Source organism: Etheostoma cragini, chromosome 18 (genome assembly GCF_013103735.1).
Source record: "Etheostoma cragini isolate CJK2018 chromosome 18, CSU_Ecrag_1.0, whole genome shotgun sequence".
Lineage (NCBI taxonomy): Eukaryota > Metazoa > Chordata > Actinopteri > Perciformes > Percidae > Etheostoma > Etheostoma cragini.
In genome coordinates this window covers 2,798,289-2,809,789 of record NC_048424.1, presented here as the reverse complement: position 1 = coordinate 2,809,789, position 11,501 = coordinate 2,798,289, and the positions used below count along the sequence as shown (strand labels likewise).

General features: G+C 40.8%; 2 protein-coding genes across 6 annotated transcripts in view; one reads left to right on the top strand and one right to left on the bottom strand.

The window, feature by feature from the left end:
* The window catches only part of xrn2 (5'-3' exoribonuclease 2), a 40,933-nt gene extending 34,864 nt beyond the window's left edge, over positions 1-6,069 (top strand). For 2 of the 4 annotated variants that reach the window (XM_034899350.1, XM_034899349.1), the window contains exons 29-31: positions 678-738; positions 3,072-3,297; positions 5,685-6,069. In XM_034899350.1, coding sequence (XP_034755241.1) covers positions 678-738; positions 3,072-3,297; positions 5,685-5,747 — 350 coding nt within the window. In that variant the 3' untranslated portion in view covers positions 5,748-6,069. Of the gene's footprint in view, positions 1-677; positions 739-3,071; positions 3,298-5,403; positions 5,429-5,684 lie in introns of all 4 variants that reach the window. The other 2 variants (XM_034899353.1, XM_034899351.1) reach the window with 2 other exon arrangements.
* Positions 6,070-6,571: 502 nt separating this feature from the next.
* Positions 6,572-9,979, bottom strand: nkx2.4b (NK2 homeobox 4b). Of its 2 annotated transcripts, XM_034899380.1 has the most exons (3): positions 9,575-9,979; positions 9,254-9,448; positions 6,572-7,677 (listed from the first exon to the last, which is right to left on the bottom strand). In XM_034899380.1, exons 1-3 carry the CDS (start codon positions 9,732-9,734, stop codon positions 7,022-7,024), a joined length of 1,011 nt encoding a protein of 336 aa, XP_034755271.1. In that variant the 5' UTR covers positions 9,735-9,979; the 3' UTR covers positions 6,572-7,021. The 2 variants fall into 2 exon arrangements, with proteins under 2 accessions (XP_034755271.1, XP_034755270.1); XM_034899379.1 differs by having other exon boundaries at positions 9,254-9,979.
* Positions 9,980-11,501: the final 1,522 nt, after the last annotated feature.

The window sequence follows — 11,501 nt, the reverse complement described above, 5'->3', positions numbered from 1 at the left end:
CGCCCCCACCTCCCACCCACCCACCCCACCCGCCCTCCTCCACCTCTCCAGAGCTGGCCGTGTTTCTGCGTTTGAAAAAGCTTAATTTTGTCATGACAACTGATTTGTTCTGTGTCAATGACATTATTTTTATTATTATTTTTGATTAAAGATTAAAGCAGATTTGAATTGGGTTAATTAGTTTCCATGTTTAATGTCAAATCTTTCAAGTTTTGGCCTCTTTTTATTTATTATTATATATTATTATATTATTATATATTATATAAATGTATTTATTTATTTATTTTCTCCCTTTTTTGAAAAATCCTGTTTAGTATTTAAAATGAATCACATGTTAAAGTTTTAGGTAAAACCTAAAAGAATGAGAAGGGCACTTGGAGAGCGCAGACCTCCAACAAGACCTTCAACTCGCAATGTTAACGAAAGTGACAAATTAATTGTATATCCGCTCCGGGCCACTCGTTGTCTTTCCCCCAAAATCCTGAAAAAGATCTAAGATCAACAACATAACTTCCTCCGTACTGCTGCTGCTTTAAAATATATATATTATGTGTGTGTTAAAAGATCAGATTTAGGATAAACTGTCGTCTGTCCCCTTCCTTATCCTCTTTCTTCCAAAACTTCATGCTTGTCTCAGCGAAACCACTTGTGACCATGTTGTCTTTTGTTCTCCGTAGATTCCAGGCAGAACAGCTTGCTGGGAGCGCCTCCCTCCTACCACCAGCCCCAGTATCCAAGGTGAGTCCGCCGCTTGGTCTGCGTTTTTTTGTTTGTCAATCTGCGTTTTCTTCTCGTCTACGGAAGTAAAGTTCATGGTTAGCCTGCATTTACGTCTTTACTTCAGTTCTTCCTCGTTCTTGTGAAAGACCTGTTGCCTCTAAAACGGGAACATTTGTTACATTGTCAACCAAGGACTTTATCTTTGTAAAAAGCTAGTTTGATTTTGTGCCATTTTTTTTAATATTTTGTAAAGATTTCCACATCCTTTTCATTAAACTTCCCTCTGTGTGTTTCCTGTTAACAATAATAGTGCATTGAACATCTTGTCAAGGCCTTGGTTTGGGGTTATTGTAGCAGATTTTCAGCCTTTCTACACCAGCGCTCTTCCTTCCTTCCTTCCATCCATCTAGCTTTGCTTCTGCTAAATTAAGATTTTTTTCCCCCTGACGCTCTAAAACAAATTTCTCTCGAGGAGGTTTGTGCAACTTAATGAGGCATCACTAATGCTTTTGGAGGCTGCGTCGTTCCCTGTGCCGCCGACGTCGCTGCCCGCATAGTCCAGCTATTGATTCTGGCTCCAGACCCTCTCCAAAGTCCTAATCAGGTTCTCTAGTTCAACTTTTCAGGCCCATTGTGGCTCCGTGTCACCTCGGGTCAGTAGTTATTAGCGGCGACTGAAAACTGTTTCTTTAACTACTCAGGCCGGGACCAAATGAAATGCAGGAGGAACTTGGAGAAGAGGGGATTATCCAAGTTAAGTCTGGCGCTGGCCAGAGTGTGACATGGTTCAGTAATGAGGGATGGGGCTGTCGCTCTTAGCTTGTTCTCCCTTCATTGTTGCTAAGAAGAGACTTTTAATATCACTGTTGCATGGACACATTGTCCGGCCGTGGTTTGGAGGGCCGTGGCGAGGCGTCTTTACGCTCGGTCCCACGGACGCAATGCGGCTCGCCTCATTTCAGGGATGAGGACGATCCGAGCCATATGTGAATATGGTTTATTTCATACTCTGTTCTTTCATGTGCATCTTTGCTAAGTCATCTGAGAGGAGAGGCTGTTTTATCTCTTCGAGAGCTCGACCCCTCGGTAAACGCCAGTCGAGGGGGTTTTAGCGAGGTCACTTTAAAGCAGAGTTAAAGGTCGCCTCCTTTGTTGGAGCACAAGGTCCATTTCATCCCTGTAACACAAATAGATGTAAACTTCTTCAGTAGTGAAATCAGAGCTTTTCTTTTTCTTTTTAAAGGAAAAAACAGGACATGCTGAGTAAAAAATGTTGAAATGATTCTTAAATCATGTTAAAGAATTACTGGAATTTTTACTTATATAGTGTCCTTGTAAATTATAGAGTGGTCTAGACCTCTTCTATCTGTAAAGTGTCTCGAGATGACTCTTGTTATGATAGATACTATAAATAAAATTTAATTGAACTAAAGAATTAAATTTAGGGAAAGTTGATCTTTTATGGTCAAACACTTCCTGATCTAAATCACAACATTTCTCAGATTAACTCTTGTTTTGTTTTTTAAATTAAAAAAAATTGTATGGGCTGTCACTTGTAATTATTTTTATTTATAAATCTGCGTGTCAGAAAATAAAGGAAAATATAAATTGTTTTGTTCGACCAACAGTTCAAAAACACAGATTTGGTTTTTAATAATCTAAAACTGTGAAAGTGGTAGAGACCTCCTATTGGTTGAAGCTCTATTCTTACTTGAAAAATCACTGAACCGGTTGATCAATTATCAAAATAGTTTATTAGTAATAGTTATAAAGTTATTTGACAAATACTCTTTGTCAAATAACTGTAGATGGGTCTATTTTTATTACTATTATTATACATATTATTATTACATGGAACATGTTAATTTTACTCAAAGGAAGGTGTTGAAGAAAGTCTAATTTTGGCACCAAACTCCTGTTTGATACTCAGCCCGTTGGATAGAGCAAGCAGAGCTTTAGATTTTAAACTCCTATCTGGACGCCTAATGAGCCAAATGATGCTCTTTTATCCTCGCTGGATATAAGTTGACTCTGTGTCACTTTTTTAAGTAAAGCACAAAGTCGTGAGAAATTAATTAAAAGGTGACTTATTTCTGAGACTACCGGGAAATTGTTGCATAATATTTTTTATTTTGTGCTTTTCAACCAAAGGTGAAGTGTTTTAACTGCATGACCGATTCAGAGACGTGTTTTCAATTTCCACTGCAGCTCCTTCTTCTTCTTCTTCTTCTTCTTCTTCTTCCAAGGTCTTTTTATAATCCTCCTCTGACAGATCAGAAAATGTAGTATTGATAAAAGACCTTGGTAAAAGTGTCCTTAAACCGGTTTGATGTGTGTGTGGGTGTCTCCAGGCAGCCGCCGCAGCAGCAGCAGCAGCCCCAGCAGCAGCAGCAGCAGTACGGGGCCACCCGGGGCCACGGTTGGGATCGCGCCGCCCAGTCGCAGCAGTCGGCCTACCAGCAGAACATGAGCCGCGGGCAGGGAGGGGCGCCGGCGGGGGGGTCCTACCAGCAGCGCTACAACGACCGCCAAGACGACTGGCGCGGTCGCCGGGACCCCCGGGGACAACCGCATCAGGTAAACCCTCCAAATCACACAAACATCTCGTCTGTGCTGACGAGCTGGGGGCGGAGTTTCATCTTCAGCAGGCCGTGATTAAACTCGACACGTTACGTAAGACGACTTTTAGTTTCCTGTGCGCTTAGGACGGTCCGAGCTGTGATTCACTAAACAACAACTAATGATTGGAAGCTGATGCTAAACAAGTTGTGCCAGTTCACTCATTTGGAGGTGAGCGTTGTGCTCAGTGTGACTTGTTTTTAAAAGCATTTTTGTTTTTCTCAATCTAACTTTTAATCCTGTCTTTTACGTTCTGAGTCGTCATTTATTCTTCAGAAGATGAGCGGGTTAAATGTTAAGTTAAGTAAGTGCTTGATTTACGCCAAAAATTGATTTTCCCACAGTTTTAGTAATATTTTGAATGATGCAAGTGATGTATCTGTTGTTGTTATTTTAGTATTTGTTAAATATTTAGTCGATAATAACTTGTTAGGAAATTTTAAAATGTTAGTTTTGTCCGACTGACTAAACAGTAAAATAAGCAGAGTCAAATCCAAAAATTGACTGATTAAGATGATTCAAACAGACCTTCATGAGACACACAACTCGCTGACATGAAGTCGCTGCTCTGATTGGTCAACAGCTTCTTCCTTTGTTGTTTTTTTTTGAAGAAAGTTTAAACAGTCAAATTTGGAGGTTGTCAATTTCTCCCTCAACTTAGTTCAAACTTTCAAAATAACCGACAAGACTTCAGAGGAAGTTTAGTTTGAATTTTCTTTTTCTTTTTTTATTTGAGCTTCAGTTTTATTTGATTTGAACTACTGAAACGGTTTTGGAAACATTATTTTAAGTTAAAAAACTTCTCTAGTTTTGCTTTAAAGGGCCAGTTCACATATTAAAGGTGCTCTAAGTGATGTCACTTTTTTAGGACACAAAGTTTTTTGTCTCTGACAGCAAACATCTCCTCCCTATCTGATAGCTGCCTGTCCCCTGAACACACTGTAAAAAAACATCTCCTCACTATCTGCTAGCTGCCTGTCCCCTGAACACTGTAAAAAAACATCTCCCCACTATCTGCCAGCTGCCTGTCCCCTGAACACACTGTAAAAAAACATCTCCTCACTATCTGCTAGCTGCCTGTCCCCTGAACACACTGTAAAAAAACATCTCACTGTCTGCTAGCTGCCTGTCCCCTGAACACACTGTAAAAAACATCTCACTGTCTGCTAGCTGCCTGTCCCCTGAACACACTGTAAAAAAACATCTCACTATCTGCCAGCTGCCTGTCCCCTGAACACACTATTTAAAAAAAAGATAGATAGATAGATAGATAGATAGATAGATAGATAGATATAGCCCAGGCTCCACACACGCCAACAAAACCAAAGTGTGCCAACCTGCACCACGGACCATAACAGTCTTCCAGCCTATAACAGACGAGAAGGAGTTGGTTGAGCCATCACCGCAGCAGCGTTGGCACCTAGGTTACTTCCACAATGTGCGTTACAGACTCAACCAACTCCTTGTTGGTTATTGGCTGGAAGACTGTTTGGTGGTGCAGGTTGGCCCAGTTTGTTATTGTTGGCGTTAGTGGAGCCTGGGCTGTCTACAGAGACCGCGTTTTTTACAGTGTGTTCAGGGGACAGACACCTAGCAGATAGTGAGGAGATGTTCGCTGTGTGTGACTAAAAGACATGTGACATTGCTTGAGCACTTTTTGTTTATTTATTTTTTATTATAATATTACTAGTTTACACATCCATCAATGCAAATAGTTCCATTGGGTTTTTCTGTCCATGTTTTTTAGTTTGTGATGCTCAAAGAAACTTTAAAATACATTTCTGAGTGAAACACCAACTTGTCTTCTGGATTATTTCTACACTTGATGAATGTGCTTTTTTTAAACTGACCCTTTTGATGAAGATGTGGCAGAAATCAAACCATTTCAAAGGATATGTACTTAGCTGCGTTTGACAAAAGTGCAAATTCCTTAAGAATTGTGTTTTTTTTTTAGTTTTTTTTTAACGGGGCGGTTGATGAAACTCCGCCGCCACATTGCATGAAAGGTTCTACTTCTTATGAAATACTAAACGTCGCCATTTTTTTTCCTTGTCACCATGAAAGCAGAATTAAAGTCAGTGAATTCAAGGTTTGTTGTTTGGTTTTATGGCTTTGAATGATATGTTTGATTTTTTTCTTTTTAAATATTTGAAGTGAAGCAAATGTGACCTTCCAGCTAAGGAGAAGCATAACTTACAAATTGTTGCAGATAAAATCAAATTGATTTAATTAAACGGCTTGGAACTGTTTGATTTAGACTTTATTGGCACTTTTGCAGCAGTGGTGTTAACCACGATGAGTCTGTAAGTTACGTGTTGTAACTTTAGGGTGTTGTTGTGTTGCAGGGCTACAGCTCCGGCCGAGGTTACCCCGCTCCGCCTCCGTCCAGACGATACAACTGGAACTAAACTCAAAGTTTGACTTTGGGACTTTCAGGGTGTGGGCCCGACTATTTTTAGGGGAGACATGTCATCTTTTTTTCCAGTGTATTGTCTTCTCGAGCAATGAAATTGTTTTTATTTTTTTCCTTTTTATTGTACTTAAACAAAGAATCGTAATATGTAACTTGTGATTTTTAAGACAAATGGCCTGTAAAACTTGTAAAATACAAGTAAGTCAAGGACAAAGTGTCCCGCTGTGTTTATTTTTGAGACAAATCTCTCCAAAAGTTGTTCATGTGTTTAAAAACGAAAAAGGTTACAAACGTGTGGAATAAAAGAATAACAGTAATGTTTGGGGTATATTTGTCTAATATTATATATAATAATCTAAAAAGGAAATGCTGTTTAATTTTTTTCCCCTAAAATGGACTTTAGTTTAGAAGAAGGGAAAAACACTTCACTACTTTCTTTTTATACACCAGTAGAATGAAGATGTTATCACATAATGAAAAGTGATATTTTAGATTAACTGCTTATGATCTGAAGCATTTTCTGGTACATTTAAGTGTCGAAGAGGCAAGAAAAACAAGTTTATATCCAAATTCAGTTTTTACACCAGCCACTCTGACTATAAAGTGTAATTTTTGCTTCAAATGCATAAAAAAAAAAAACTACACTACTTTTTCTTTATTTCTTTTAGCTTGAGGCTCCACAAAAAAAAACGCATTAACATGTCCAAAATGAAAAGGACATTTTATTCAATACTCGAAACAATTGGTGACAACGAATATTTGCTGATCAATCAAAATATTTCTCCATTTGTTAAATTCTGAACCCGTCTGGAATAGTTGTTTTCAAACGGGTCTCTATTGCTTCACTTTCTATTGACTTTATATATAAACCTGCAACAGCTTCATTTGTCTGTAAATGAATGGGAAGCACAGGGCGCGTGCCTCATCCTGAATCCCCTCAAATTAGATTTGATGGTTTAAACGCAGCAGCAGTCACATCTGTGTTACAAAACCAAAAAATATTTAACAAATATCTTGTTATGAAGTGACAAAATACATTAAGACCAGGCTCAAATCTCTAATATATACAGTTTATTTTTGCACCTTATTGCTCAAAAACACTGTCTTTTGAGTCCCTGTTTGCGTAAAGGAACCAGAACTTTACGCACGGAAAGAAAGAAAAGGGGGGAGGGGGTCTGGTGATCGTTTTTGTCCTCCAGCCGGTTCTTTAAAAAATCCATCCGGGAATGCTGCCCCACAGGCCCGCTCCCGTCTGTCCTCGCGGTATCCCTACCAAGTTCTCCCGTACAGTAAATTGGAGCCGATCATGCTGTTAGTGTACTCTATTAGCGCCGCGTCCGTCTGCGTCATGTTAATCTGACCGTGCAGTCCCATCGGTGGGCTTGGGGACAAATCCTCCAGCTCCTCCGTGGACGACAGCTGGTTCACCTGCTGCTGTGGGGTCCCCGTCATGGCCTCCTCCGCGCTGCTCTGTCTGTTTCCGGTCTGGTTGGAGCCGCCGGAGTCGTTCCTGCATCCCTTACCGTTCTTGGAGATGACCGGGGACACGGAGGAGGCGCGGTGGCTCGTTGAGCACAGACCGCCACCGCCGCCGCCGCTTCCCTCCTCCTGGTGCGTGTGTCCGGCCTTGTCCTTGGCCTGCCGCTTCAGCTTGTAGCGGTGGTTCTGGAACCAGATCTTGACCTGGTTCGGGGTGAGGTGGATCAGCCCGGCCAGGTGCTCTCTCTCCGGGGCGGACAGGTACTTCTGCTGCTTGAAGCGCCGCTCCAGCTCGTACACCTGCGCCTGCGAGAAAAGCACCCGGCGCTTCCTCCGCGGCGTCGCGTGCAGCGTCACCATGGACTTGGCGCCGGAGTCCATCCCCGCCAAGCCGCCCACCATCCCGGACATGTTCATCCCGCCGGAGTGGCCCATGAATCTGGAAACTTAGCCAACAAATAATCAACGTTTTGAGAAGAAAAAAAACAGCTCAATGCCGAAGTTGAGTATCCACATTTAATCCAAGAAAACACATTTAATCTAATTTTTATATCTAAACGCAAACATCGTCTTTATTATTGCTGATGAATTCGTTAACTTGTTGAAAAACTTATATTTAAAACTATTACATTTGAGAAAAAATAAGCCAAAGTAGGCTAAACGTTGCGTTTCACTGTAAAATCTTCGAATTTATTTAGGATTTTATCCCAATATCAAAGCAACACATGTATTTAAAGACCTACGTTTGGCCATAAACACGTTGTGTCCGTTATCTGATTATTATAAATGATATTACATTATTTAACCCCCTAAAAGTTTAAATAACTTTAAAAAAAAAACATTAAATGAAAATGGTTTAAAGTCACTGAACTGAATTCTGAGGCCAGTTTGAAGTTCTAATTAAGGGAGTTTAAAGTAATCATTATATAGACTATATTAACGTCCCGATTAAATTAAAATAATTTAGTGTTTTAACGTGAAATCTGAGGCCAGTTTGACTCTTAATGGGAGATGGAAGTAGAAATTTCGAGGCCATAACTTAAACAGTAAAAGGACATTTTAATCTCACTGACTTCTCTTTAGTGGAACATGTCGTGCGTAAAAGCAGCAGGCCAGTGTCCAGGTCACATTTCCCCCTTTTTTTAAACTTCCCAGATTAATGAAAAGTAATTTAATTAAAGCTTCTCTGACTGAGGAGGCCGGTCTGAAGTTATCAGGGAGATAATAGAAGAAGTGTTGGTGCCATAAAATGAAATAAATACGTAAAATAGTGACATTTTATTTAGCAATTTTAATTAATTTAGTTCTCTTTAGTTCACACATTTTTGAATATTTTCTTTCCATCGTGCACACGCGTAATTGATGAATTGATTATTAATTTTGAAACTTAAGATTGTTTTAAAGTGACTAAAGCGTATGCTGAGAAGGCCAGATGAAAGTCTAAATAGATGGAAAAGTAGGATTTAGATGCCATAAAAGGGTCGCGTTAATGTCACGGAGTTCTCTTTAGTTCAAACACAATTTGGAGTATTTTTCCATCGTGCGTAAAAGCTTCAGGCCTGAGTATCCAGGTCACATTTTTCAGATTTAAAATAAATAAATATAAGTTAATCTAATATTTCCTTACTGACCAGGCCAGTTTGAAGTTTTGATAGAAGGGAATTATCGTAATTTAAATGCCATGAAATAAAAAACAAAAAGCTCCCTTTAGTCTTCCTGAGTTCTCTTAACTTTACACGTGTGTACGTTTTCGTTCCCTCGTGCGTAAAAGCACACGCGCAGTTTATTAACTTTAAGATTAAGAGTTTGAAAGTGAATCCTGAGAAGGTCAGCTAGAGGGACATGAAAAAAAGAATTTATTAACCATAAAATAAACAGTGAAAGGTTTTTTAGATCAGACATTATTTAGCAAAAATAATTTCCATCGTAAAAGTGAGTCCATCATATTTTCTACCAACTTTATAAAACTTCTCAGATTTAAAACAAAAACAAAACCAAACTTTTAGGCGACGCTCCTCTTACTTGTCGGGTATCTGGGCTCGGGGTTGCTGTACCACGCCGCCGCCGCCCCTCCGCCCCTCACCGTCTCCTGGTAGGACGGCAGCTCTCCCACGTTCCCGATGCCGCCGTTACAGAATCCTCCTACGGCCCCGGAGAACTGCGGGACCCCGTGGTGGGGCACATGGTGGTAGGGCCCGGCGGGTCCCATGGCTGCTGCTGAGGAAGAGGAGGAGGATGAGGATGAAGAGGAGGACAGGTGGTGATGGTGATGATGGTGGTGATGGTGATGGAGATGAGGCGGCTGATGCTGCTGCTGCGCCGGGTGCTGATGGTGCTGCATACCGGGCTGATGGGAGACTTGCTGCTGCCTGTAGGAGCCCAGATGGGAACCGAGGGTCCCCGCAGCGGGATCCACACCTCCAAACCTCCTGTAGCTGTCCTCCATGGGGCTCAAAATGTCGGTAACTGAGAAGGGGGTGGAGTGCTTTGGGCTGAAGGACATGTTGTGGAGTGGACACCCCGTGCTCTGGCTGGATGTGGTCGGGTCTGCCTGCCTGCGTCCCCCTCCCTCCCTCCGGCTTTTTGCTTCTTCTGTCTCCCTGGGAAGAAGTCCAGCTGTTCGGCTGCAGGCAGGAGGAGACGAGTTGCCCTTATCCCGCCGGACTCAGACTCCCAGCACACAGGGAGAGGCAAGAGGAGATGGGCGGAGCGACGCGGACACAGCCGCCAACAATGGCAGTTGACATCTCAGAGGTAAGTGGAGAAAATGGTTTGGACCTACTTACTGCTGCTGCTCATGGTGTTGGGGGAGCGAGGTTTGACCCAAACAAAACGCGGAGGCACACATTCTTTCAAAACCTCACGAGATTAACTTTTCTAAAACACTTAAATTACGTGTATTATCCAAATAAATATGAATAAAAAACTATGTTACCAACTAATACATAATAAAATAAAATAAACATGATCACTAAACTGGTCTTACACGAGCTGCATCACTTCTCTGAGCATGATCTCCTCCGACCACTTCCTGTTGGCTGTTGATTATTATTGATATTAGACTAATATTAGCAGATTATTTCCCTCAAATTAGTATTTATTAAGGCCTATATTCCTTCATTGTTTAGAAACGCGGGTTAGGATTTGAAGCTGGCTGACCGGGTAGCACCCAGTTGGTAGATCACTTCTCGGTGCCGCGGTCCCGGGTTCGATTCCGACCTGCGGCCCCCCCCCCCCCCCCCATAACATTTCTTCAGCTGCCCTGTCGTTAAAGGCCTAAAAATGACCCATAACTAACCTTTAAAAAAATGATAATAATTTCAAACTTTTTCAAAACTTGGACTTTTTCCTCTGACGTAACTGACTCCACCGACACTTGTAGTTTTAGTGAGAGTGCGCGCGGGTGGTTTTCCAATTACGCACAACTGGATCTGAACCATTCTGAGGAGAACAGACTATTAAAGTCGTTAAATTAATAATTAATGTAAAAAATTAAATTAAGTCAAAATGCAGAAAAAAAGAGACTGAATTTGAAGGTTTGTTGCTCTCATCTCCTGTCTGCATTGTTTTATTATGGATTTTAATAATGTAACATGTTTTAAGATATCAGTCATTTCTTCATTTCTCTGTGGCTAACAGACGTCTACCACCGTCCCTAAATCAATAAATCATAATTATAAAAACCGAGTTTTGAGGTTAAAATCTTAAATTACGTTTGACTCGTTTTTTTTTTTTTTTAATCGAAATGTTACGAATGTTTACAACTGTTGTAAAAGTTTTGTTAGAATCAGACAAACACTCAATATGGAAAATAAATAAGTTGGCAATACCTTTCATAAAACTATCATAAAATAATGAAGTAACTATAAGAAGCCTTAACGGTTCGCACGTTATCAAAATAAACACTTCAAAGTTTTGGTTTGCACCCTGCAATTAATACAGGCTAAATAAATATGCATACACATATCTTTGGAAATAACAAAACGCTAATTTGTATGACATAAAAAAGTAGACAATCGCAGTAAAAACTGTTGGGCTCCAGTCTGATGTGAAGGTAGACGCAGTACACCCACCCAGAAAGCTCCAGGACTTCTACACACCCACCAAGAAATGCCCAAAGACACACCACCAACACTAACACCACCACCACCACCACCACCACAAACAACAACACCAACAACAACAACACCACCACCACCACCACCACCACCACCACCAACAACAACAACAACAACAACAACACCACCACCACCACAAACAACAACAACAC

Excerpts from the sequence above, each read along its gene's own strand:
- nkx2.4b (XM_034899379.1), bottom strand. The coding sequence starts at position 9,734 with ATGTCCTTCAGCCCAAAGCACTCCACCCCCTTCTCAGTTACCGACATT. Across the intron at positions 7,678-9,253 it reads CGAGCCCAGATACCCGACAA|TTTCCAGATTCATGGGCCAC; the intron begins GTAAGAGGAGCG and ends TTGTTGGCTAAG.